This window comes from Equus asinus, chromosome 5, assembly GCF_041296235.1.
Source record: "Equus asinus isolate D_3611 breed Donkey chromosome 5, EquAss-T2T_v2, whole genome shotgun sequence".
Taxonomy (NCBI): Eukaryota; Metazoa; Chordata; class Mammalia; order Perissodactyla; family Equidae; genus Equus; species Equus asinus.
In genome coordinates this window covers 47854302-47879230 of record NC_091794.1, presented here as the reverse complement: position 1 = coordinate 47879230, position 24929 = coordinate 47854302, and the positions used below count along the sequence as shown (strand labels likewise).

At 41.3% G+C, this 24929-nt stretch overlaps 1 protein-coding gene across 5 annotated transcripts in view; it reads left to right on the top strand.

Moving 5' to 3' along the window:
* Positions 1–24929, top strand: part of FNDC3B (fibronectin type III domain containing 3B) — a 330867-nt gene that overhangs the window by 86084 nt on the left and 219854 nt on the right. For all 5 annotated transcript variants that reach the window (XM_014866810.3, XM_014866812.3, XM_070509439.1 and 2 more), the window contains exon 3: positions 3459–3534. In XM_014866810.3, coding sequence (XP_014722296.2) covers positions 3459–3534 — 76 coding nt within the window. The remainder of the gene's footprint in view (positions 1–3458; positions 3535–24929) is intronic.

Sequence of the window (24929 nt, the reverse complement as noted above, 5' to 3'; positions counted from 1 at the left end):
TTATTAAGCCTCGATACTTCCTTTGGTTATTTCAGGCTGCTTGGTTCATGTAGCACTAACAGATTTGAAACAGATCTGATACACCAAGAGTAGCCTAAAGTATGCTCTTATAATTTGATTAACATAGTTCTGTTTTAACATCTCTGGGGAGGTGAAATCTATCAGTGGTTAAAATCTTTGTCTTTTTTTTTTCCTTCTCTGACAAGACACAGAATGCACCAGTTATTTTAATGCTGACTTTGGAAAAGCAGGAAATGCTTAGTGAGTGGACAAAAAATGATGAGGTTTGGACAGTGATGTTATGTTTTATGTTCTATATTTAAGAGGACTTGTAACAGTTATGTCCGATTTGTGGCGAGAGAGAGAGGGAGGGAGAAAGGGGTTGTGGAGGGAGACGGGGAGAGAGAAAGAGTGACTGACTGACAGACTTGTGTGATACAAAAGGTTAAGTGCCAAGGAGCCTGCCAGGCTGTGACTCATGCTGCTCAAGGCTGCGTGATGCAAGGCCTGTGCAGCCGTCTCATTCATGTCTGTTGTCAGGGACAGATCATTGGGCTAGTGTGTGTCAAAACTTTATTTTTATTTCTCCTTTATTGACAGTGAAAACAGCAAGGTGGTCAGTCGACCTCGGTATAATAAAATGCTTTCTTTTAAAATATCTTGGTGCCGAGATGAAGACAGTTGCTCAAATAATGACTTTTGCTCTTACTAAGAAAAATTGATATTGGGACAGGAGATTTGCCTGGTTTCTGATTATAATCTGGTTGCCATAGCAGCCCAGCAGCAGGGAAAATTACAGGAACTAAACATCTGAAGAGAGGTATTTTAGCAGGATGCTTAAAAGCCCTTTACCTATCATCCTTCTCCCTGAAGATGTGGCATGGGGGTCAGGAATTGGCCTCTGTAAGCAGAGAGGGAAGGCATAAATGGCTTTTGGAGGCTGGATGCCTTCGGGCCATTCTTTGAATTGTGGCCTGGTGTCCGTGACCGCCAAGGAACTGTCACAGACACACTTTATGCAATATGATAAGCAGATAAAGGGACATAATCTGGAACATGCCCCAATTCAGAAATCCCTTTTCTTGCCTGGGACTTTCCATAATACCGGTGATTTGTACTTTCAGAACCAGCATTCAGGACATGTCTGACAATTCTAAGAGTGGTGGATGAGAGCACACGACTTTGGGATTGTCACGAATATCTGGGCTATAGTCTTGATGTCCACTGATTTTTTTAACTAATTAATTCTACAGGCATATATTATAGGCCTATCCCTAGAGGTTTAAACACAACGCAGAAGGTTTCTAGTGATGTTGGAATTGGTCTAAGGATTGGTAAAAAGATATGGATAATTTTCTTTATTGGAGTGTGGTTTTTATTTCATTGTAGTCGAGTTATGTTCTATATGTTTATGAAAAAATAAAGTTAAATCAAAACTATTTTCATTTTAGGGATGACTTTGAAATCTCAGTTGCAAGAAAGCGATTGAAATGTTTTAATCACTCTATAGAGATCTGAAGGGATTTCCTTTTGAGTTCTTAAAATGGCACAACGTGTTTACATTGGTGAGAATTTGAATACTTAACACTGAAAGATTATTGACACAGTTACTGTACAGGAAGAATAAATTGCCTTGAAATGAGTGTTATAATTCAAGATAACGAGAAGCACCAGGGGCAAGGCTTGGACTGCTTTTCCCTGAATGATCTTGTTTTCTCCAGTTAATTTATTTCCTGATTTTTAAAATTTTAATATCCCAGCGTTGTCTCCTGTGGGGAATTATTAGAAGAAGCCAAATACATGGATATTAAAGGTTTAGTTTTTAAAGATGAAATGGCTTTGATCTCAATAAATAGTTTTACAAAGCAGATAAATTATGGTACATACAGTAAATAAAGTGGACTTTTTAAATTGCGTAATTTGAAAGCTTAATTTCTAAGTTAAAGTAATTGTTTGCAGTGGTGGTCCTTATGTTTTATGACGTTCATTCGTTCAGTTAAAATAGTCGTTGAGGAAAAGAAGCACTAGCTTCTTTTATGATAATAGCTTCGTTAATTAACTGCAATTATACATTCTAGGAAGGAGAGTAGAGTTTTTTGGGTCTTTTTGAGAAATATATAGTGGGAGATCCGACCTGTCCTGCAAGTCAGATGCCACTTCGTAAGCTGACAAGGATGACTAGGCCTTAGCTGGTTGGGGAAGGAGTAAGGTGGGTGGTGGGCAGAGGTGAAGGAGTAAGGAGCTACAGACAGAGGGAACAGCATACTTGATGGTTTCAAGGCAGGGAGGAACAAGGCTTGCTCCAGGAACTGGAAGATGAATGTGACACTGACATCCTTCCAATTTCTGGAAATATACAGTATTTATCATAATAGTGTTAACCTTGAACATGATGATTTTTAACTACTGTTTTTAAGCTTGGATCATGTCCTTTCATTTGTATTTAGATATTAATTAATGATTTTTCTTTTGTTATGTAAAGGAACTAAATCAGATTAGAACCAAAACTCTGAGGCTCTTGAAAGAACATACTTTTCCATTACCATGCATGGTCTAATCTTTTGGAAGGTGTCTTCTAAATATTTGTTCATACGACTAAAACATTGACATTTGGGTAATAGATATAAAAATTTGAGTGTTTGGTGGGGCCTATTTGTAATATTATTCATCTATCTTATACTTTTCCTTATTATTTCCAGATCATATACACAGATACTTTTTTTCCCAAATATTTTCCTTACAAATTACTTTCTTTGGTTATCACCGTAGAATCATATAACCCAGGTCAGTAATAGACACTTGGTAGCAATATGCAATAGTGATAGCTTAGAACCTCTTTTCTCCTTGCAGTTTTCCTTCGTAAGTATAGTTTCTGGTCTTTTTTCTTCTTCTTCAGATTGGTGCCTGAGCTAACAACTGTTGCCAATCTTCTTCTTCTTCTTTTTTTTTTTCCTGCCTTTTCTCCTCAAATCCTCCCCCAGTAGTGGGTCCTTCGGGTTGTGGCATGTGGGGTGCCGCCTTAGCGTGGCCTGATGAGCGGTGCCTTGTCTGCACCCAGGATTCGAACCAGCGAAACCCTGGGCTGCTGAATCGGAGCACGTGAACTTAACCACTGGGCCATGGGGCCGGCTCCTGGTCTTTTTTCTTCTTTAACTGTTGTTTCTAAATTAGTGAAATGAAAAAAGGAATTGTGTGAAAGAAAAGGTATCTTAAAACTGAGTTTTTTAGTTACATACCATCATAAGCAACAGAGGAGCATTCTCTTAGCTAGCATCAAATGCATGTCCTTAGCCCCCTCAAATTTGAACCAGGTCTAAGACATATCCTAAGTTTTGTGTTTATACAAGATTGTGTGCCACATGCTTCCTGTCTAGTATATAAATTTAGGCAATAAAACTGTCGAAGGGAAATCCCAGATGTTCTGGTATTAAACTGAAATTAATGTGTTGTTTTGGCAGGTTATTCTCGTTCAAGTTAATCCAGGTGAGACCTTTACAATAAGAGCGGAGGATGGAACCCTTCAGTGCATTCAAGGTAAGGAGGTTTTTTGTAAGCCTTCTAACCCAAGGAGTTTTCCTTTATTTATTATTTTAAGCCAGTAAAGTTTTTCTCTGTGTCTGCATGTGATTTTCTACAAGTGAAATTTATCTTGGATGTTTTTTAGCATTTTTTTTTTTCCCCTTTCAAATAGTGGCTTCTTGAGGCTGGCGTAGGCCTGTGATACATAAGGGACAAAGCTGAATACCTCTAGTATTCTATTGACTTTGAAGTGAATTTAATTTAGGAAAGCTTGCAGTGTCTCTGTGTATTGTGGAATTCAGTATCCCTAAAAAATGCAGAGATTTTAAAAGATCCTAAAATTCCAATTGAGAACAGCAAGTACTTTTTCAAATTAGGTAAAAGTTTCAAATATACATTGTGATGCTATTGAAATGATGTGTTGAGAAGTAAAATCTGTATTAAGTATCTGTTAGTTTTTATTACTGAGTAACAAATTACTCCCAATTTTAGTGGCTTAAAACAACATTGTTATTATCTCACAGCTGCTGTGGCTCAGGAATTTGGGCACGGCTCAGCTGTGTCCCATGGCTCTCGGCCTCTCCAAATGCTGAAATCCAGGACTGGGCTCGAGCTGCGGTCATTGGAAGGCATGTCTGAGGGTCGGTCTGTTTCCAGGCTCGCTCAAGTGGTTGATGTCAGGCTTTCGTTTTCGGCGGGCTGTTGGCAGGAGGCTTCCTCAGTTCCTTGCTAATGGCCACTCCATGGGGACACCAATAGTATGGTGGCTGGCTTCATCAGAGCAGTGACTGGAGGGCAAGAGGGAATACTGGATCCAGCCCACTCAAGAAAGGGGGTTACATAGGGTGTGAATACCAGCAGGCTGAAGTCACCGGGGCCATCATAGAAAGCTACCCACCACAGTCACCTTCCACCCCCGATAGTTCGTGTCCCTCCCATATGCAAAATACAACTCTCCAAGATTTCTGAAAGTCCGTGACAGCATCAGCTCAGAGTCCAGAATCTTGTCATCTAAATAAGTTCCAGGTGTAGGTGAGGCTCCTTGGGGGTCATTCTTTAAGTACAGCTCCTAGGGCATTTCAGTGAATTTCTACTTTGGGTGATCCCAATGCCTCTTCTCTGTGGTTCACTTTGGAAAGAAATAACTTAGGTACTCTGATCCATGTGGAGTTCTGGGTAGAAAGATCAACCCAGATCTGTAGTTAGCCTGTGAATGCTGCCATGTTGGAGGGCACTGTTTGTGATAGCTCTTTTTGGCACTGATTGGAATTTTGGGGCAAATGGTAAATTGACTTGTAATTGAGTTCAATACTAGCTTATTGATTGGACTGGAATCTGACCAGAAGCCTCATTTTTAGTACCTAGACTTGCTCACCAGTAATAAACAAATGAAGAGAAATGCCCGTTAGTTTTAGTTTCTGGCAATGAGCTGCATGGAAAAAGTTGATTTTTCTATTGCTTTGCATAATAGCAGAGCATTCTGCTCTGTAGATTTACTACTTGTTTTAGTACCTAGAAGAACAAAAATTGAGGGAAAAATTTTTTTTGGGGAAATGAGTATTTTCAAAGATTCAAGCCTAATGAGTTTTAATTACAGTTAATCTGAAATGATTTAACCATTTTATTAATGATTTTTAATCATTGCATTTCTGCAATCACAGATTCTATTTCTCTGACCGGTGTATCCCTGAAATTGATCTTTGGTGTTCTAAACCATTTAAATACCAAACTTGTCTTCGGTGATGAATCATTCAAAGAAACTTCAAGTAAAAAAAAGAGTGGAAATAAATATTTTAAAATAGTATGGGGTATAGAATCTTCCACCTACTAGTAGTATTACAGTAAATGGATATTTTCAGCAAATAAAACCTCAAAATCCATTCTGTATCTTTAGAAAAAAAATCGCACTAGAACAACTAGATGAAAAGTCATTTCACCTACACAGAGTGAAGCTGGTGTTTTAATTCAGTGAGAAAGCAGTTGAGCTTCTGGTCGTGGTAACATTGGAGCCCCATGAATTGGCAGGTGGGCGATGTCCTCTACAACTGAGGATGTGTGATAGAATCTATAAAAGCACATTGCTGAATAGATCAACATATGTAAAATCCACTCTTTCATGCCACCTGCTTTTACTTTTTGGTGTCTAAGGAGAGTGTGCGTGTGTGTGTGTATGTATGTATTTGTCTACTTAGCCTCTCTCTCACTTTTTTTTGAGTCCACGTCAGTAACGGGTGTACTCTGCAGGGAATGTTGGAAGTGTATTGCTCTGTTCACAATAGGAGCTTTGTATTTATTCATGATGATACTTGGAGATAAGTGACACTAACACTCCTTTCAGTGATTTCAAAAATGCCTTTGACTAAGCAGAGTTGTGGAGCTGTTTATCTTTGGCTTCCCCAGCCATCCTATTCTTTGTTGTCTTCTGAACACCCAGAGACCATGGTTATCTTCGTTTGGGGCATGGTGGTACCTGGCCCACTTAATTGAAATGACACAAGACAGGATGAGAGGGACCAGGACCTGGAACAGTGGTTTGCTAGGGCTTGGGAAGCACTGGGGTGACAGGATGAACTGCACAAACTGGAAGGAACCCCAAGTCCAGGCCCATTGACCACCTCTAATGCATAACAGGCAGTCACTCAGCACTCATCGCCCCCTAAAGCCTTCGTTTGAGTTCTGGTGTGAGTTAGTGAATGCTTCACTCCAAGGGGGTAGAGCATATCAACACAGAAGGTGGGAATAGATAATATGTTTGTAAGTTCCAAATTATCCTTTCAGTATGATTAACATCCCTATTATTGCTAATATTTATTCTGCTCTTAGGTTATGCTTTGTATTCTCTGATTTAATGGGTGTGATAGATACTCATGAGGAAGCTGAGGCCTGTAGAGGTTAATTCACATGCATAAAGTCATGTAGCTAGAAAGAAGCAGAGTTGAGTTTTCATCCCTGGTATGTCTGACTCCGGAGCATGAACTCTATTGCCTTTTTCTGTGGCTTTACATCAGGGAAGCATGAACTCACATAGTAGGACTCCATTCTTCTTGGTCACATGACAAGAGCACGATGGGTTCCTATCCTTGGAGTGACAGGATTCTGGGCAGAATACCAGGATGAGTACTCAGATGGCCAGGATGAGATAGAGAGGGTTTGTAGAGCAAAGGTACATAGTGGAGGCTGGGTCTTTGGAATGAGATGGACACCCTTTTAACAGAACTAAGAGCAGATAGCGTGATACAGGAAGTATGGACTTGGCGTTCCTTAAATTATTTCTGCCCAAAGTCAGAATTGGGCCCAGAGTTTGGGTGGGCTGGCTTCTAGGTGGGGCTTTCAGGTTCAGCTGCTGGAAGAGGAGGGGTCCAATGGGAGAGGATGGGTACAGTGGGAGGCAGTCTTTTCCTGCTGGCTTTGTAAAAAAAAAAAAAAAAAAAAAAATCTATTAGGAAAGGATCTGAAATTGAGTCACATTGTAATGGAAAGTTCTGAAAGAAGCATTTGCAGTTTACTAGAGATTAAAGTTAAGAGAATGGAGCTCTAGTTATGATCTTTCAACATCAGCCAGCAGGTAGGGAGTTTCTTTTGAAGGAGGGTGGTGGTTGGTAGTGGTGGCCTTCCTGGAAATTTTGAAGTCATACACATTGCTTACGCCATTATCGTAACTGTCAGCTTAATGACTTTGCTATTTCAACACTAACCAGTAGGTTAGGAATTGCTGTGGGGGGATTAGGGGTCAGGAGTGGAATTGGTAGCGGGGTCTTCCTGGAAACTTTGAAATTACACCATATGAGGTCAACTCCATTTGCTTGTAGTTGAATTTGTTAGCCTAATAATTTTCTCTATAGGACTTTTATGACATCACTAGAAGACCCCAGAAGCTCATTGTGATGCCATGAAAAGGCAGTTTGAAAATGCAAAGCAAATCAATATAAAGAATATGGTTACTCTGGGGAAAAAAAAACCAAGATTTTATTTTCATGGGAATGTCCTTGGTGATAATGAAGAAAAACACAGGAAGCGTACAATATGCTGTGAAAGCAGATTTATTTCTAATGGAATATTTCTCAATATTTTCCATGAAATGTGAATCATAGGTCTTGAAGTGGCCATGAAAGGTCACAAGTTTATTCTCCCTTGGAGGCAGCATTATACCTATGGCACCTGAGACAAAAGATGTTTCTTTCCTAGGCCAGATGAAAGTGTATAAAGAGCTAATTGTTAGGGGTAAAAAGTCTCTTAGCAATCCATATGAATTCTTGCCTTTGCTTAAATTCAGGAATTAATAGAGGGCAGCTGCGGGTGTCTCCCATTATTTTTATATCCTTGTCTGGGCTGAGGTGCTGGCAGTGCAGCCTTCCTTCCTGTCCACACATGCCATCTTTTTATCTGGGCCGTTTCTCTGCTCCCTGTAAAATCCTTCAGCCAAAACAAATACCACGTTTCCTTTAAGGTTCTCTAGGTCTTTCTCCTTCAGGAGCCCTCCCGGACCATTCTAGCCCATTCTGACCTTTTCTGCTTTCCTGGAGGAGCAGGTACAGGCAGCACTACCTGTCACAGTCTTGTTATCTTTGTGAATCTTGTCTTAGCCCTTGGATTAGACTGTGGATTCAGTTGTGACAGGAAACAGTGTCCTCACATCCCCCCTAGTCACACAGCCAGAGAATAATTACTGACTAGACCCTTGACTGGCTCTGGCTTTACATCGTGTGATGATTTTTCTTTTAACTTTTACTGTTGTGCTGGGAGCTGAAAGATGTTTAGTGAAGTGCTTTTAGTGGTCTCCAAAATGTCCACAAAAGAACTTTCAAATTTCAAATCACATTGATAGTTGAAGCTAATCAGTTTCCTTTAGAGAAACAGATATAAATCTGAAGAACTTTCATATTGACCTATATTAATGTTGCAATTTTTATTTGTGTTTTAAGACTGATATATTACAAATTGTGACCCTGAAGAAAATGGGTGAACATCATGGTGATATAAGAAAAAGGAATTAAAGTAAAATGATTGGGGAGCACCATTATTCTAATAAAGAATAATATTTTACGATGCTTAATTGCTAATGTTTTTTGTCCAGAATAATCCAGACATCTTTTACAAAGACGATTTACCCCACCAACTTGTGTTCAGTGGGTAGAGACCTTGAGATGACAGCAGAATGTGTGGTGGGAGGGAGGCTGAAGAGAGCCCTACTCGGAGATGGCTGTGGCTTGGACGCTATTAGAATATGAGACTTGGCCCTCTCCTCCCCACTTTCCTTAAGCCTTCTTCAGCTCTGTGTCTAATTCTACCCCTGTCCCAGTGAGTGTGGGAACCGTATCACTGATGAACACCACGCTGTGCTCAGGGGCTCTGTGAATGACACCACTGAGAGCGATTCCACATTTCTGAATCTCCTCATTTGTCTCCCACCTCCCTCCCTTCCATGTATGATTCAGCATCCCCAGACTGCCACAGGGACCTTAATGTTACTTTTTTTTCCTCACTTGGTACTTAAAGTGCATTTATTAGACTTGTTTGGCACATTAAAACGCTGACCTGTCATTCCTTCTAAGAATTTATAACAGGTCCGAGGGAACGCTCATTGTCTCTTGCTTTGTTTATTGAGAAATGACATGAATGGTGTCATCACGAGGGTTTACAAGCGGAGGTAGACTATAATGTCACAAGCAAAGATCCTGTATGGTCTATTCCTTTAAAAGCAGACTGCATATAAATGAGAAATTCCTGTTTTACTGGCTTGAAACCAAGGAGGAGGACCTGTTGCAAATGAAGTCTGTCTTCCAAGGTTGAACCCCTGGCTTGGCTTAAATTTGCAAACACGTTTTTCACCAAAAAATATTTGAAGAGTTTAAAAGTGAAATTATTGTAATATGAATGCCTTAAATCCTTCTGAATCTTTGCAGACTTGGATTACATTGAACACGTACTTGATCGTCATTGGACTGTATTTAATTATTTGTAGAATGTATTATGAGTGGAAATATTTTTTTCTATTACAAGATTAGGATTTTGAGGGCTTCTTTTGCTACACGAGAAACTGCCTTGAAAACCCATTTCTTTGCATTTGGGGTTTTGTGAGGGATCGCTGATCTGAAATGTTGCTGTGAACAGTTAGGCCTCACCTGAAAAACATTTTAGAATGGGAAATGCCGAGTCCTTTGTCCAGGCCAGCGCCAGCGTCCTGCCCATCTTTCTGACTGATCCAAAGCTGTGTTTGGTGAGAGTTGGTTCACAGGCCTCCAGTGCGGCTCTAGACTGAGAGAGTCTGAGTTTCTAGGAAGATCTGAATTACTCCACCAACTTGTCGGCTTGTTTTGTAACTGTTAACTGTGAGCTTCGGTTAGTTACCGTCTTTTACCTGTGTGTGTTATGATGAAAAATCACTTCTAGCATTTTGGAGTATGCCTGATCTCCAAAATGTTGGGGAGCTTTCTTTTGAACACGATGATTTGGCTTTTCTTTCATACCTGGACGTGCACAGCCATTTGTTGCAAACAGGCATTCCACCTGCTGACTCGATTGGCCCCTGTTCAGACAGTAACTTGCTGCTGAGTCACTGGAAGTTTACCATCAGGGTGGTCTCCACAAGGGCTGGTAAGTACTGATGGGCCTGGAGCAGAAAGTCCAGTTAATGGAAAGGGTGGGAGGAGAGCCTGTGATCATATGCGCAGCTGTCACCATGCTGGGGTTGAGCAATGTCATGAGACTGGCTTGCATCAGTGCCAAACTACGTTGCTTCCCAGGAAGTGTAAAGTCCCTCTCAAGGGAGGTACCCTGTGCTTCTTTGTGCGCTTCTCCTTCTGCCTTTCCCAGTTAGCTTGATTATCTCTATTCTTACCTTTATATAATTAAGACAAAAACTTCACTCAGTATTATATTGTCAGACTTTCTTTGGCCTTTTTCTCCAAGTAAAATTTTAGTGATTTAATTTGTTAGAAGTTATAAAGATTATGTTTTTGTTTTTGTTCTTTTTTTTTGCTGGGAGAGATTTGCCCTAAGCTAATGTCTGTGTCAATCTTCCTCTAATTTTTTTTTTAATATGTGGGCTGCCAGCACAGCTTGGCCGCTAACAGAGTGGGAACTGAACCCAGGCTGCTAGAGTGGAGTGCTCTGAACTTAACCTCTAGGCCATCAGGGCTGGCCCAAAGATGTGGTGTTTTTTGTTTTTTGGTTTTTTTTTTTGAGGAAGATTAGCCCTGAGCTAACAACTGCCGCCGTTCGTCCTCCTTTTGCTGAGGAAGACTGGCCCTGAGCTAATATCCATGCCCATCTTCCTCTACTTTATATGTGGGACGCCTGCCACAACATAGCTTGACAGGTGATGCATATGTCTGCATGTGGGATCTGACGGATAAACTCCGGGCCGCCGAAGTGGAAGGTGTACACTTAACTGCTGCGCCACTAGACCGGCCCCCCGAAAGATTATGTTTTAAGATTAAAGTCTCTGTAGTATGAATCCCTGGTCATTTGCTAGCTGGTGCCTCACTTCTTAGCCTCAGTTTTCTCCCTTGAAATGGGACTAGTGATAATACTCATCCACTAAGGTGGTGAGATAATCCATTGTAAGCACCACCATCATCATTGTCTAGTAATACACACAACTTTGCTGATTATTTTTGTCCCAAAGAGACGGCATGATGGGTTGTGGGCAATGACTTGGTTATCCGACTCGTTGGAAATCAGTTGAAGCTCTAGCCTCTATTTCATCGCCTACTTAGAATAGGCTTGGTTTCATGGGGCCGATGCTGATGGCAGTAGTTCAGACGTTTCAGACAGAGGTTTATGAGAATGTAATACTGTTCAGATACAGGATTGTAGATGAAACAGTGGGCTCACCCTTCCATGGGTTTAGAGTCAGTTTTTTGTAGTCGAAGTTCCACTTGTCGGTTTCCTTTTGGATGATAAGCAGTTAACTCTGACGCTGTGGCTGAACGGCCACATTCAGACAGGTCCGTGGAGGGGTTCCTCTGGATACTCCTTCCCTTCTTTAGGCCTTGCCTTTTACATTGCAATTAAATTCCATACTTGTTTTCCTCATTATTTAATGCGTCTTGCTCTTGAGCAGCACTGAAGGGCAGTAAGACGTGTTGCTGAGATCATTACGGGTTGGAGTGAGGTTGCCTGGTTTGGCAATCCCCTGCACATTAGTTGTGCATCGTCAAATTATTTAACTTCTCTACACCTCGGTTTCCTTACCTGTAGACTTGGAATGACAGTATCGGTCTTGAGGGATTGAGGATTAAATGACATATTGTATAGAAAGCAGTTAAAACAGTTTCTGTGTTGGGACTGGCCTGGCGGTGTAGCGGTGAAGTTCACATTGTCCGCTTCTGGGTGGCCTGGGGTTTGCCAGTTTGGATCCCGGGTGTGGACATGGCACCGCTTGCAAAAGCCATGCTGTGGTAGGCGTCCTACGTATAAGGTGGAGGAGGCATGGATGTTAGCTCAGGGCCAGTCTTCCTCAGCAAAAAGAGGAGGATTAGCAGTAGTTAGCTCAGGGCTAATCTTCACCCCGAAAAAAACAAAAACAAAACAAAACAAAAGTTTCTGTGTTGTTGTAAGAGTCCAATAAATAAGAACCGTTATTAGGCTCCAGTCTCTGTTTTGGCTAGACACTGAACTGTCCTTCATTTTAAAGCATTTGAGGAAAGCCAGTGTGAATTTGAGGTATTGGTTAGGATTTTGTAGATGTCTTCACATTTTAGTCATAACACTTCAAGATAATACGTTTAAAAATTATGCAATGGGAGTTCATCTGTGCCCTTATGCCTTCAGGCTTGTTAAACAGTGATTGAAATGTCGTTTCTGAAGGTACCACTGCTTGGAGTTCCTTAAATGTCACAGATCTTTGCATGTCAGATAGTTCAGAAGAGCCAACAGTGTCACATCACCTCAATTGTCTACCACGTTTTATTTCACAGCTTGTGGTCTTTTAGTTCTTGCTTTATTCTTTCTCTATTTTTTTATTCCTGTTTTTACACTTACAACTTGAAATGGAAAATTTCATGTTACGAGTGTCTTAGAAGACTGTAAAGGGTTCTTCAAGGGTGGGGGCCAGATCTTAGTGATCTTTGTATCCCCGGTGCCCGTCCAGCACCTCGTAGCCATTCAGAATAAAGGAGAGTCATTTCCTAATACCTGCTAAAAATTCATGTCAAAGTGATGGAAAAATTCTCTTAGCTAACTCACAGAGGTTTTTTGCTCTTTTTGTTTGCTATTGTGCTTAAGTAGTTAAATTAGGTTTTCACTGTCAGTTCCTCAAATTAACATAATGAATGCAGGTATGAGTGTGTTTCCTGAAACACACAGTAATTCTGAAGAAGTCCAGTATGTGGCTAGCTGCTCTTATCTGTAAAAAGCACGAGGGAGTGATTATGATGTTCATTCTTTTGAGAAGTGTTTTTCTTTTGTGAGATGTAGGCTGGGAAACACCTTGGAAAATATTTTTAGGCTATTTAATAGTGAAAGACCAATATCGTCTATACTATTAGCAAGTATTTTAATTTAGACGACTCATTAATATTAAGTTCGTGCAGTTAAAAATTATAGCATTTATCTGTAGCAGTAAACTCAAACTCTGTCAGACTCAGGAATAGATAGAGTATACTTTGAAGTTGTAAATGAGTCTGGGGTACTGACTTGAATGGAGTTGGTATAGTAATTTCTCTCTTTCTCCATCTGCAGTGTGATTGAGGGGGTGAGGGAGGTGCTGAGACAGGTGACAGGGAGGGGCAGGCGGGAGGTGAAGAGAGTCGGGTGAGGGCGGTGCTGGTGGGATGTGGAAGTGGGAACAGAAATTAGAGATGTTTAGGGAGATAGTTTACTTACTGACCAATGGGACACACTCGGAAGATAGGGAGTGAGCGATGGGCACTAGATGAATTGTATATTTCCCTAAGATAGGGGGAATCTGGCCTTTTAGAAAAATTTTTGTCCCAATGTATAAATGATAGTGATTAAACATTTTGTGCTCACTCTGTCCTAATCGTACAAGCATTACGATTAACAAAGGATAAAAAAACTTTTTTTGAGATAAGTACTTTTTTCTGCTTGTCAACTTGTGCACTGCTTCTCTGAGGACAGCTTTTAGTGACTTGGAAGGTATTTTGCGCACTGTTTTTGAGGATGTGAGACAGTTGGGTAAAAAGGGAATATGTTTTAATGCTTCTGTCTGGATCCATCCAAATATGGAGAAAACTGGCCTCAGAATTGCCTGCACCAGTGACTTTCCTTTATGACTCCTGGTTTGGGGTTCTTTGAATATACTGTCATTTCTTGTGTGGTTGGATGTACCCCTGCCCCACGCTCCCCCCATACTCCCTTTGCAATTTGGAGAGAAAAGTTGACATTTGTTTCAACTCTTCAAGACTTTTGCGTCTGACTTAAAATGGAAGCCTTCCATAATTTAAATGTAACACCTTTATGGACACTTTATATATTGCAACGTAGAGCCAGAATTAACACCAGTTTTGTGGTATCTTTCTGGCTATAGGAATTTCCATATTTTCACTTAATTTAAAAAGCTTCCAATTATTAACAAATTCTAATTTCTCTTCCAAACTGACAAGAAGAGGAAGCATCAAGGGAAGAAAAGTCTTTGGAAATAGGGGTGGAAATTCAAAATATAAGCATTATTCTTTGTGTGTTTTTGAGTGAAAATGTTATTCTCTGTTAGACGACTGACTGTATGAATTTTATCTGTTTTGTTTTACAGTTCTTATTAAAGTGGATATACACACTCTCGCGTACACTTTATCTCATGTGAATGTCAAGTGAAACTCTGTTTGCTTTCTTGAAGTGCCAAGTCTTTAACACTTGTCCAAGGCTGGATTATCTTGGTTATCCAGAATTGGATCTTTAACATTGGTTCAGTGTGTCTTATGCTAGATCCAACAGTGTCAATTTTCTGTGCCTACTGTGCCAGGATACAAGCAGCATGGACAAAATGAGTACTTTTGCACAGCGAGAACTTGTCTCCTCCTGTTGAGGAAGAACAGTCTTTGTAGGAAGTGTAATCAAAGCTTTATACTTCAATTGTTCTTTGAGCGTAAGCATGAAATAGTCACAAAATGTTGATAAAATATAGCAAAAGCATGGCATGTTATCCCATAAGGTAGAAATCAAGATCAGAGATTTATTTGCTTAATTTATTCTTAATTAATGATCAAGACAGTTCTTATTCTATGGGTCAGGCAGTCACTTTTTTCTTTTTGGTGAGGAAGATCGGCCCTGAGCTAACATCTGTGCCAATCTTCCTCTATTTTGTATGTGGGATGCCACCACAGCATGGCTTGATGAGCAGTGTTTAGGTCTGTGCCTGGGATCCAAACCTGCGAACCCCAAGCTGCTGATGCAGAGAACTGGAACTTAACCACTGTGCCACCAGGCTGGCCCCAAGCTTTCACTTTTTGAGTAACATAGTTCTTACCTCTTATGCATAAGGTAAAGAACATCTCTCACAGCTCAGAATTTTAAAGCTGATTGTATGAGAGGGGTTTGTACCTTTTGCATATCAGAATTACCTGGGGAACTTTTTAAAAATGCGCAAGCTGATCTGCAGGCTAATCTGAGGAAATTGTCAGATTGTAGGGGATAAGCCCTGGGCATTACTTTTGAAAAGCTTCACAGGTTAATTCTAATATGCAGTGGAGATTGAGACTCTCTGGTTAACCCAACCTCAAGAAAGCTCGAGAAACTCATGGTATGCTTTCCCAGGACATCACACTGCACATGCTGCACACCTGTGTCTGTTCATCCAGGTTGGTCGTCCTTAGGAAGTTTTGCAAAGTGCTTAAAGATCTTTTATCTCTTGTTCATATACTTATTAAGTATGTGGTGATTGTCTTTATTGAACCTGTTAATTAAAATTACTCTTTAGTATAAACTTCCCTAAGTAATTAAACAAGGGTCAGCAAACAGAAATTTGAGTTTACTCTTTTCAGCAGAGTACAGATTTATTTTGCCTTTATTTAAATATAAACACAATAGCTCACCTATTGTAAACTAATAAAATTCAAAGCTGATTAAAACAGGTAAGATCTGCAGGGTGGATGGAGTTGAAAAAGGAAGATGAGAAAATAACCCTCTTACACCTTGCTGTTTGCAGAAGTTGCTTTTAGCCCTGTTTCCCTTTGACTTTATGAAAGAGTTGGGCTGGCACTATTGCTTCCCCTTTTGTTCCCTTCGGAGATCTTGCCTAGGACCTTGAATGGTGTAGGTGCCCAGGAACAGCTTGGTGCCTGACTCAGGTGGTCCCCACAGCATGCCGGAATCCAGGGTATTATACTCAGTGTCAGATGCTGACAGTTACCAATAACTTTAGCGTGGTTCAGAATCACTTGGGGGGGCTTGTTAAAACATAGATTGCTGGTACCATTCCTAGGGTTTCTGATTCAGGTCTGGGGTGGGTAGGACCTGAGAATTTGTAGTACTGAGTTCCCAGATGATACTGATGTGGTTCTGGGACCAGGCTTGGAGAACAACTGAGGTAGGAGGTTGGTGGGGAGAGAGGCACTTGAAAGGGGCTTTATAGAATCAGTGCCATTAAATAAGAGAAAACTCTCTGGGCCGGCCCAGTGGCACAGTGGTTAAGTTCGCATGTTCCGCTTTGGCGGCCTGGGATTTGTGGGTTCAGATCCCGGGTGCGGACGTGGCACTGCTTGGCACGCCGTGCTGTGGTAGGCGTCCCAAGTATAAAGTAGAGGAAGATGGGCACGGATGTTAGCTCAGGGCCAGTCTTCCTCAGCAAAAAGAGGAGGATTGGCAGCAGTTAGCTCAGGGCTAATCTTCCTCAAAAAAAACCTCTCATGATTAAGTTTGATCACAAAATGGACAAAAGGGAAACAAATCTGTGTAAATACAGAAAAAAAAGACAAAAGAATTGGCTTAAATTCTTCAGTTGTAAGCTCAAAGATGGAATTTTTTCTTGGTCTGAAAATTTTTCCCCCTTCCTCCTATAGTGTTCAGGAACCGGGGTTGGACTCAGGCGCTCTGTTTTCAAAGGATTTGTTTGTATAGTCTTTCAGTTTCCATCTCCTAATTCGGTGCCGTTTTATCAGGAATTCCTTTTTCTTCTCTTTGCCTCAGTTCCCATATAATGAGAATAAATATAATTGCCAAAGATATCTCAGGGATATTTTAAAGTTTCATGAGTGGTATTATGTAGTATTTGGGGACCACTGAGTTAGGAAACCTATGCAAATATGAAAAGTATTCTGAACAGATCAACAGTAGCACACACTGTATTGGAGTAATAAGCAAATACATCCCTCCCCCCAGTCAACTGGGTCGTTGTAAAAGAAAAAGCCAAAAGGGGAGGATAAAAAGTAGGTGGACCAATATAGAAACTGGGTTCACTGTGTAAAGTATTCTAAAGAAACAGGAAGGTTTTAATGCATAAAAGTAGGGGGGAAAGGAAGTGACTCAGAGTTCAAAATAGATAGGACTCCACACCAGTAAGGATCTGGAATGGAGGAGCGTTGCCTACAGAAGAGAAGCCAGCCGTGAGAGGCAGTTGGGGTTAGTGAATGATTCCATAGTAACGTGGAAAACAGGATTATACATATTCTTTTTTTTGTTTTCTCCTCCTGTGGACAGGGCACCATTGTAGAAATTTGGAACTTTGCAGTCTGCTTAAATAATCTGTTTCAAGGGTCAAATGGAATTCTCCAGACCGGTTAGTAGTAATTAAAATTACAGCTCTTGAGGAGTTTTCTCCTGGTCTCTTAGATGATTTCTGCCCCTGTTCTGTGAGTTGAGTTCATTGATCATTTTTCTACTCATCATTGCATCTGTCATGCTGGTTATCAGCAATTAACGTTCCTCAGAATTGAATAGAATGCCAGCTTCCATCTCAGATGGAACTCGAGAACAACAGGTGCATTCTACCTGTTTCTTGGCTATACCCAGAGTAGTCAGAAGGCAAGTAATTAACCACAGAGCAGACTTTGGAGAAAATGAGATTCTTTAGAATTTGAGCCAGAGTGCTGAAAAGTAGCTCTGGGTAATGTATTTAGGAGACGTAGGAAATGGCTCAACAGGAAGGGTGAAATAGACTTGCTAATCTGGCCTCTTTAAATTTATTTCAAGCCTGTTTCCCTTCATAGATACAAATCTGCTTAACTGTGCATCTGCCACAGACCCTCTGTTTTCTGCAGTTTTTTTTTAAATTGACTTAGGTTCAGATCAAAGATCATTGGACTTGAACTCATACAGTAAAAGTCAGTTGATTATATTGTTAATTTTCCTCTTCGCTTTTAAATGAAGAAACCTAACAAAAACTTCTGGCTCTGATTAGAGGAAGAGATGCCATGATAGAGATTTAACTGCCTTTCCATTCAATCAAGTTCCATTGATCAGGGCCTCTCCTTACTTCAGAATAAGAGGATTGGACCAGATCGCTTCTCACATTCTTACCTCTCAATTTCTCTTTCCTTGCCCTCTTTAATTCCTCTAGAGTTCTCTGCCATTTATATGTTCCTAATTTTCGTGAAAAAGACTAAAGCTTTAGGTTCAAGTGTGGACAGATTTCAAGAACTTAATTATCAAATAGGATTTCCTATCTGAAAGTAAGATATTAAATTATCATTTGAGACTTTTGCTTTAGGTACTACATGAATTTCTCTAAAATTTTATTAGCGTAAGTTAATCTTGCTCAGTAATAAAAAGGGAAAGAAAATTAGCCAATGTATTTTTTTTCTTGTTTTAATAATTGCCACATTTTTTAATGTATGTGTGCACCTATTGTATGCCAGGTGCTTTACGTTGCTGGTGGTCAACCCTGGCTGCACATTTATGTCGTCTGGGGTTTAAAAATATATATGTATCAGTGCTTGGGTCCCACCTCCAGAGATTTAGATGTAATTGGTACCTAGTATATTTTTAAAGATGGAGTTGTTCTAAGTATTTAGTTTATACTGCATTTAGTAAAACATTTGATTGATTATATTTTTATGTCATCTAATATTTGGGATATTAAATTATTTGTGAATGGAAAAAATCCTAAAAACACGAAAAATAATACTTGCTCATTCTAGGAGTACTGCCTCAGGTGAAGGGTCTGTGTCTGTCTCGGATTCTCCCCACGTGCCCACCTCTTATCCATGAACTGGAGGAGATTGTCTTCTTTGCTTGTCTGTCATCTATGCAACAGCACAGGTGGTTCTCCTTTTTGCATTGGCTTCATAGGATTATTTGCTTTTAACTTTTTTATTTTTATTCTTTGCTGAGAAAGATTTGCCTTGGGCTAACATCTATTGCCAGTCTTTCTCTTCGTTTTTTTTCCTTCCCAAGCCCCAGTACATAGTTGTAGATTCATGTTGTAAGTCCTTCCAGTTCTTCTATGTGAGCTGCTGCCACAACATGGCTACTGATAGACGAGTGGTGTGGTTCTGTGCCTGGGAGCCAAACCTGGGCTGCCAGAGCGGAGCGTGTGAACTTGAACCACTAGGCCATCACGGCTGGCTCTATTTGCTGTCATTTTCTCGAATCTAGTGTGCCATTGATTTTAAGATACATCTTTATTTTACGTAGCTCCACAGAAGAGAAAACACTGTCAGTTAAACTGACTTGCCATTAACTGTAGGATACTTTCCTTTATCAGGAGATGTTATAATGAGTAAAAAAGTTACTTGGAATTGATGAAATAGACTAATTTAGTTTCACTTTCTCTTCCAGATTCAATTATGTTTTTAAAAATCACAAATTGATATGTGTTTTTCTTAATTTTGTGTTTGTACGATCATTTCATGGGTGCATGTCTATGTAAAAATTGGAATATCTTACTGTTCTGTCTGCTTCTTAGTTGTAGAAATATGACTAATTTGTTTAAACATTATCCCTTCTAAACATGCCCTGGAGGATTTATATACAAGTCATAATCTTGTGATGTTCTTTGTTAGTTTTAGCTTCTCCCCAAATGTCTGTCTCATTATGTCAAAGGCTTATTTTTTTGATGGGTGTATGTATGCATGCGTACAGTGTGCATGAATGTATGTGTTTGCTAATGTTTCCACTTGGGTCTCTTCTGTTTTGTCTAACCTTTTGGCAAAATCTACACTTCAAGTTGTAAAAAACTCCAAGGCCCTTCTGTTGTTCAGCCATGTGTTGGCTGTTGCAGCATTATCCTATTAAAAACAGTATAACCCAGTTCAGCACTTATCACGTGCTTCTAACATTGATATGGAAAATATTTGGTTTTCTTTACTTTTTCTCTCCGCCCCCATCTCCCCCGCTTTGTGTTTTGCTTACAATGTTAACCAAGAAATTATTACTTTTGGGTCTAGACCATCTGCCTCTAAATACTTCCCTACATAATAACTAATTTAAATTTATTCCAGATGTACAAGCAGTATATGAGACTTCGTGGTTTTTATTTTTGAGATGCTTTTAAAGTTTTATTATAGTTTCTCAGGGCATCAGGGTATTTTTCTTCAGTACCATGATATGGATTTCTGTAAAGCCTGTGGCAGCCAGTCGGACTTGGACTATTTGTTAGGTTTTCAGTAAATTAATAGGTAGCTGAACCTAATATTTTATTTCTTCCCTGTAAGGAGGTGCTGGTGAGATCCACTTAAAGATACTCATTCCCGGGGCTGGCCTGGTGGCACAGCAGTTAAGTTCGCTTGTTTCGCTTCTCAGCAGCCCGGGGTTCGCCAGTTCGGATCCCAGGTGCGGCCGTGGCACCGCTTGGCAAGAGCCATGCTGTCGTAGGTGTCCCACGTATAAGGTGGAGGAAGATGGGCATGGATGTTAGCTCAGGGCCAGTCTTCCTCAGCAAAAAAAGGAGGATTGGCAGCAGTTAGCTCAGGGCTAATCTTCCTCCAAAAAAAAAAGATGCTCATTCCCTGTCTGAAGACCAGGTTTGATGAAGGGGCCCTTAGCTTAGATGTGCTGCTGGTGTTCATTTTTGTGAATGATCGAAAACAAAAAAGACTACTTTGTACATCACTAAATCTCTGAGTACCTATAACATTTGACCTTGTTTTAGCCTGTGGTTCCTCCTCATGGGAAAGTTAGTGCTGTAGCCACATGTGCTCTCCTGGCTCTGCATGGCTTTCTGCCTTTTCTGGTTTGCTCCTAATGCCTCTATGGCTATAGACCCCGCCTGGAAGCTGCATCTTCCCTTTGCGTTTGGGTTTGTGTGTGCATGTGTGTGCTTGGGGTAGTTAACACCCACTCTCTATGTAGTAGCTCACTGCCTTCCAGAACTGTGAGGAGCAGACTGCCTTTGCTGGGTCTCTGCAGTATTTATGTTGTGGTACTCTGTTCTCCGTCCTGGGCCTTTACTCTCATTAACACACCATTCTCCGTGTCCTGAACTACTCTCTCAGTCTTCACCTCCTTTCTCTCCTGTTTCTTCTCCTAATACTCTCCATGAGAGGGAATATTTTCTTTAGCAAGCCTGTTATTGGAGAGAAAGATCTGGCTTTTGGGCTATCCACTTAAGAAGATCTTCCTCCAAGAGTGGAAGGGAAAGCCCTCAGCTTATGAGGTTTCTGAGAAAAATCACAGTTCTTCTTTTTACAGGATCCCTGGTCTAAATCTGCAGCAAATTAAGAGACTCCTAGGTTTCCTAGGTGCCTAGGAGCCCTGCTATTTTAGCATGTTAACCTTAATTATGTTGGTTGACGTGAGCAGGACTGATGTGGGGACTTAGCCAGCCACATAAACTGTGGTATTGTCATTTATTCAGTGTATCTCCTTGTGCAGGGCGTTTGATGTGCCTCTTGTCATGAATCCATCCTGTGAGGCATCAGATGACATCTGGCATGCCTTATTTGTTTACTGTTTTACTGTGTGTGTTTAGAAGGAAAAAGACCCGGAGTGCCTGCTTTTGTGTGTCAGCCCGTTAGGTCAGGTTTTCCGTCCTGACTCAACGTGTGTCGGGGCTGCCGAGATTGGTTGGTTGGGTGTGCAGAATGTCCTCTGTTGGACTTAGGAGCCAGAAAGCCACGAGGAAGTTTGATTTGGCTTGTGGCGGCCTTTTCCAAATATGTATTTGGATGCAGTACAGTGAGTCCTCTAAGAAAAGAAGGAGAAGGGAAACCAATAACTCTATAACTGGAAATCTTTGGGGAACGTTTAGAAACGGGGAACCTCTCACCTGTGGTGTTCGGAGTCTCCCCTAAGGTCGGGTCTCTGTGGCACTCAGAGGCCAGCCCTGTTTTCCAGGCTCAGCGCTCCCTCCACTTGGGAGAACCATAGAGCGGCCTCTGTGCTGGGAGTGCTGCATGCTGACTTGCTCCAGACAGTCTCGAATGTGACCTGGCAGCCAGTGCTGTTTCCTGCTGACGTGGCCTCCCACAACCGAGCAGAACAGAGCCGCCTCAGTGTGCTGAGGAAGGAGCGGCCGAGGGCATGAATCACCAGCGGGATAAGGAACAAATTAAGAGGGGAAAGCGCCTAGCTGTTCAGGTTTCCTTCTAGATATACTTAAAAGACATCTTTTTTATAGGAAGGGAGGAGGAGGAAGAAAAACAGGAGTGAAGAATGCTACAAGAATCACACAGTGATTTGTTTGGCCATAGGAAGGGTTTCTTATCAGCAGGAGTTAACTTCTGGGGTGAGACCCAGTCTGCCGCAGACATCTGGGAGGATGCTTTCGAAGGCCAGACTGGGCCGCATCCTGCAGCCTGCCTGGGCCACACTCTTGCAGAGGTTGGTGGGGGTACGAGCTCCCAGTCATATCCTGCAGTCAGACATTCAAAAAAACAACAAAACTGTAGTTTGTGTCTTGATGGAAAAAACTCTCTCAGCTTGGTTGGAACTAGAGAAAGGGCCTCTTTGAGAAACTGTCGAGGAGCAAATCCTCTGGCCTGGCTTTCCCATCAGTGGTGTCAGCATCCCATTCTCTGCTCAGCGGTGGCTTAGGTTTCAGCCACTGCTTGGTGCTTTGAATTTGCTTATTTGTTCCAAGATCTGAGTACAGCTCCTTGTTACCTTTTAATAGGGCCCCCAAAGTCAAGTTACCATGGAAGTTTCAAGTGGGATGAGACTTCAGTTCTGATCTAGACCTTCGGTGGCTTAGACTATTTTCAAAAGTTATTGTAGAACCTTGTCTTCAGTTAATCTTGCGTGCAAGTCCACTATACAGAGCAGATGCAAGTGGAGATGACTGAGGGCAGATGGGTCCATCACTCACCTGCTTGTCTGCTAGTGGCCCTTAGAACTTCTTCCCGATCACCTTGCACTCCCAGCATACGTATGTTGAAAAACTACTGATCTAATCCACCTTCTATGTTATAGGTGAGGAAATTCTGCCTCTTTGCTAAGTCTATTTGTTAGGTAATATTATAATGACTTTCAAGGTGCGTTAGAAGAAAAATTCTTTTGTCTGTCTCTTGCCTTTGAGCCTTCATAATCTCTCAGTGGGCCTCCCCCTGGTCTCCCTGCCTCCAGCACAGCCTCAGGACGAGCGATGTTGTTGTAGTGCACTATACATGTTTGTGGGCTAGGGAGCTCGAAATCATGGAGTACGAGTCAGATGGTGTCAGACTCCAGGTGTGAGGTGAGTTGGGGTGCCGTGAGGTTGAAGATGAAGGGAAGCATTTGAAAGGAGAGCCGTCAGCACTTGTTAAATGTGGTTAAGTTTTAAAGTATGGTTTAAATTCTAGAAATTGGATATGGAAAATTGCCAGAGAACTTAGTCAAAGATGATCCTCAAATACCCAGCCAAGTCAATAGGGAGACCGCGGAGCCATAGGTATCGGGAAAACTGTCTCAGTCTTCAGTTCTCTTGAGCCTTTTAGCTCCAGTGAAGCCCTCTTGTTGCTGATTCTTCTCTGGGGATGGCAAAGCGGTGTGATCCCTGATTTCCTTTCTGTTGCAGCCTTGCTGTTTGATTGCTGGATGGCTTTTGGCTTATGGTGGAACCCTTAGTTCCTGGTGTATCATTTCTTGATATAATTCACTTGAATTAGTTTGGTGGCTCGTTTACCCTGGATTATGGAACAATGAGGCAGGTTCAGATCCCGCATGCAGATCTCATTCCTGGTTCAGCGCTGATTTTCCTGTAGGTAGGTGGACTTGGACTCGGGCTCCAAAGCTATTTGACTGGAGTCCTTTACGCTGGCCGTGTTCTGTAGTGTTACCCCTACCCCGGAAGCCACTTTCTTCTTCTCTTGCTCCCCAAATTACCAACCTCATTCGGTAAACCAACCTCATTGCACACAGCAAACAAATTCTCAGGAGAAGCAAGCAAAATAGGAATGGAATGGAGAGGATGGGATGTTAAATGTATCTACTTAGATTTTCACTAATCTGATTTCCTTCAAAGAGGCTTTGATTTTCATAGGCTATGCATGGGTGGAATTAGAAAGTTATCCAAATCAGTGACGCTGTTTTGTTGCTGCTGTTATAGTAGGGTGGGTTGATACTTGGTGAAGGACTGGAAGGGGAGAAACAGCTTTATCTGTTAACCCTGTTTCAGTGGCAGAGGTGCTGTATGTGTAATTATATACTTTTTTCCCCTCAACTCATACTGGAAAAAAAATACTCTGGCTCTTTTTTCCAAATGTTCTTGCTAAGTCTATTGTTCAAATACAGCTGTTAGTAGGAAGCTGGGGCAGTGGGAGTGATCATTCTTTTGTATGATGGTAATGAGATAATTTCTGCATTGCAGATTTTCAGGACACTCTTTGTTTAACTGAAACTTTAGGATCCTTGCAAAGCTACATTGCCAAGTCTCTTTGATTCATTAAAAAGAAGTTTTTATTAATTTCATGTTTTGCTGTCATCAGTTGCATAAACTAATACAATTGTCTTGAATAAGAGAACTTAGGTCATCATTTGTTTGGTGTCTTGTCTTCTCTCCTTCTCTTCCTCAAATACAGTTTGACCAGTTCTGGCTCAGAGCTGCTATTGTTCCCACCATTAGCCACCCACTCCGAGCGGTAACTGCCAAGTGGCAGTTCATCCTGGTGTTGGAGGAGGGCAAAGAGGAAGTGTTCAGGGTTGAGTGCAGAATTGTTGCTGGGAGGCTGGGAGGCTTATAGTGGGCGGGCCTTCACAGGGGCTGCAAGCAAGGGATGGGCACAGGAATTTCCGGTCCATTGCAGGAGGGAACGGTAGGCCCGAGGGTGTCAGACTGCCGGCCAAGATCTTCAACGGTTCCTTGTGTTGTTTGCTAGTTGAGCCTGGAAGGCTTACTGTGGAAGGGAACTACAGTGAAAATGGCCGTGGCTGATTTTTGGATATTTTTTTCAGTGCTCATTCTCTAAAGCAACCGGAATTTATTTGGTTAAAAAGCAACTAATTAATCTGTTTGATCTTGATGTGGAAATGAACCATATCAAATTCCAGGTCAAATGGCTTTCCCTTGTAGATTGTTTGCTTAACCTTTCGAGGTGTATTTCATCAGATTATGGACTACGGAAGGGTTATCTGGCCTCAGTGTTCTAATCTTCCTGGTG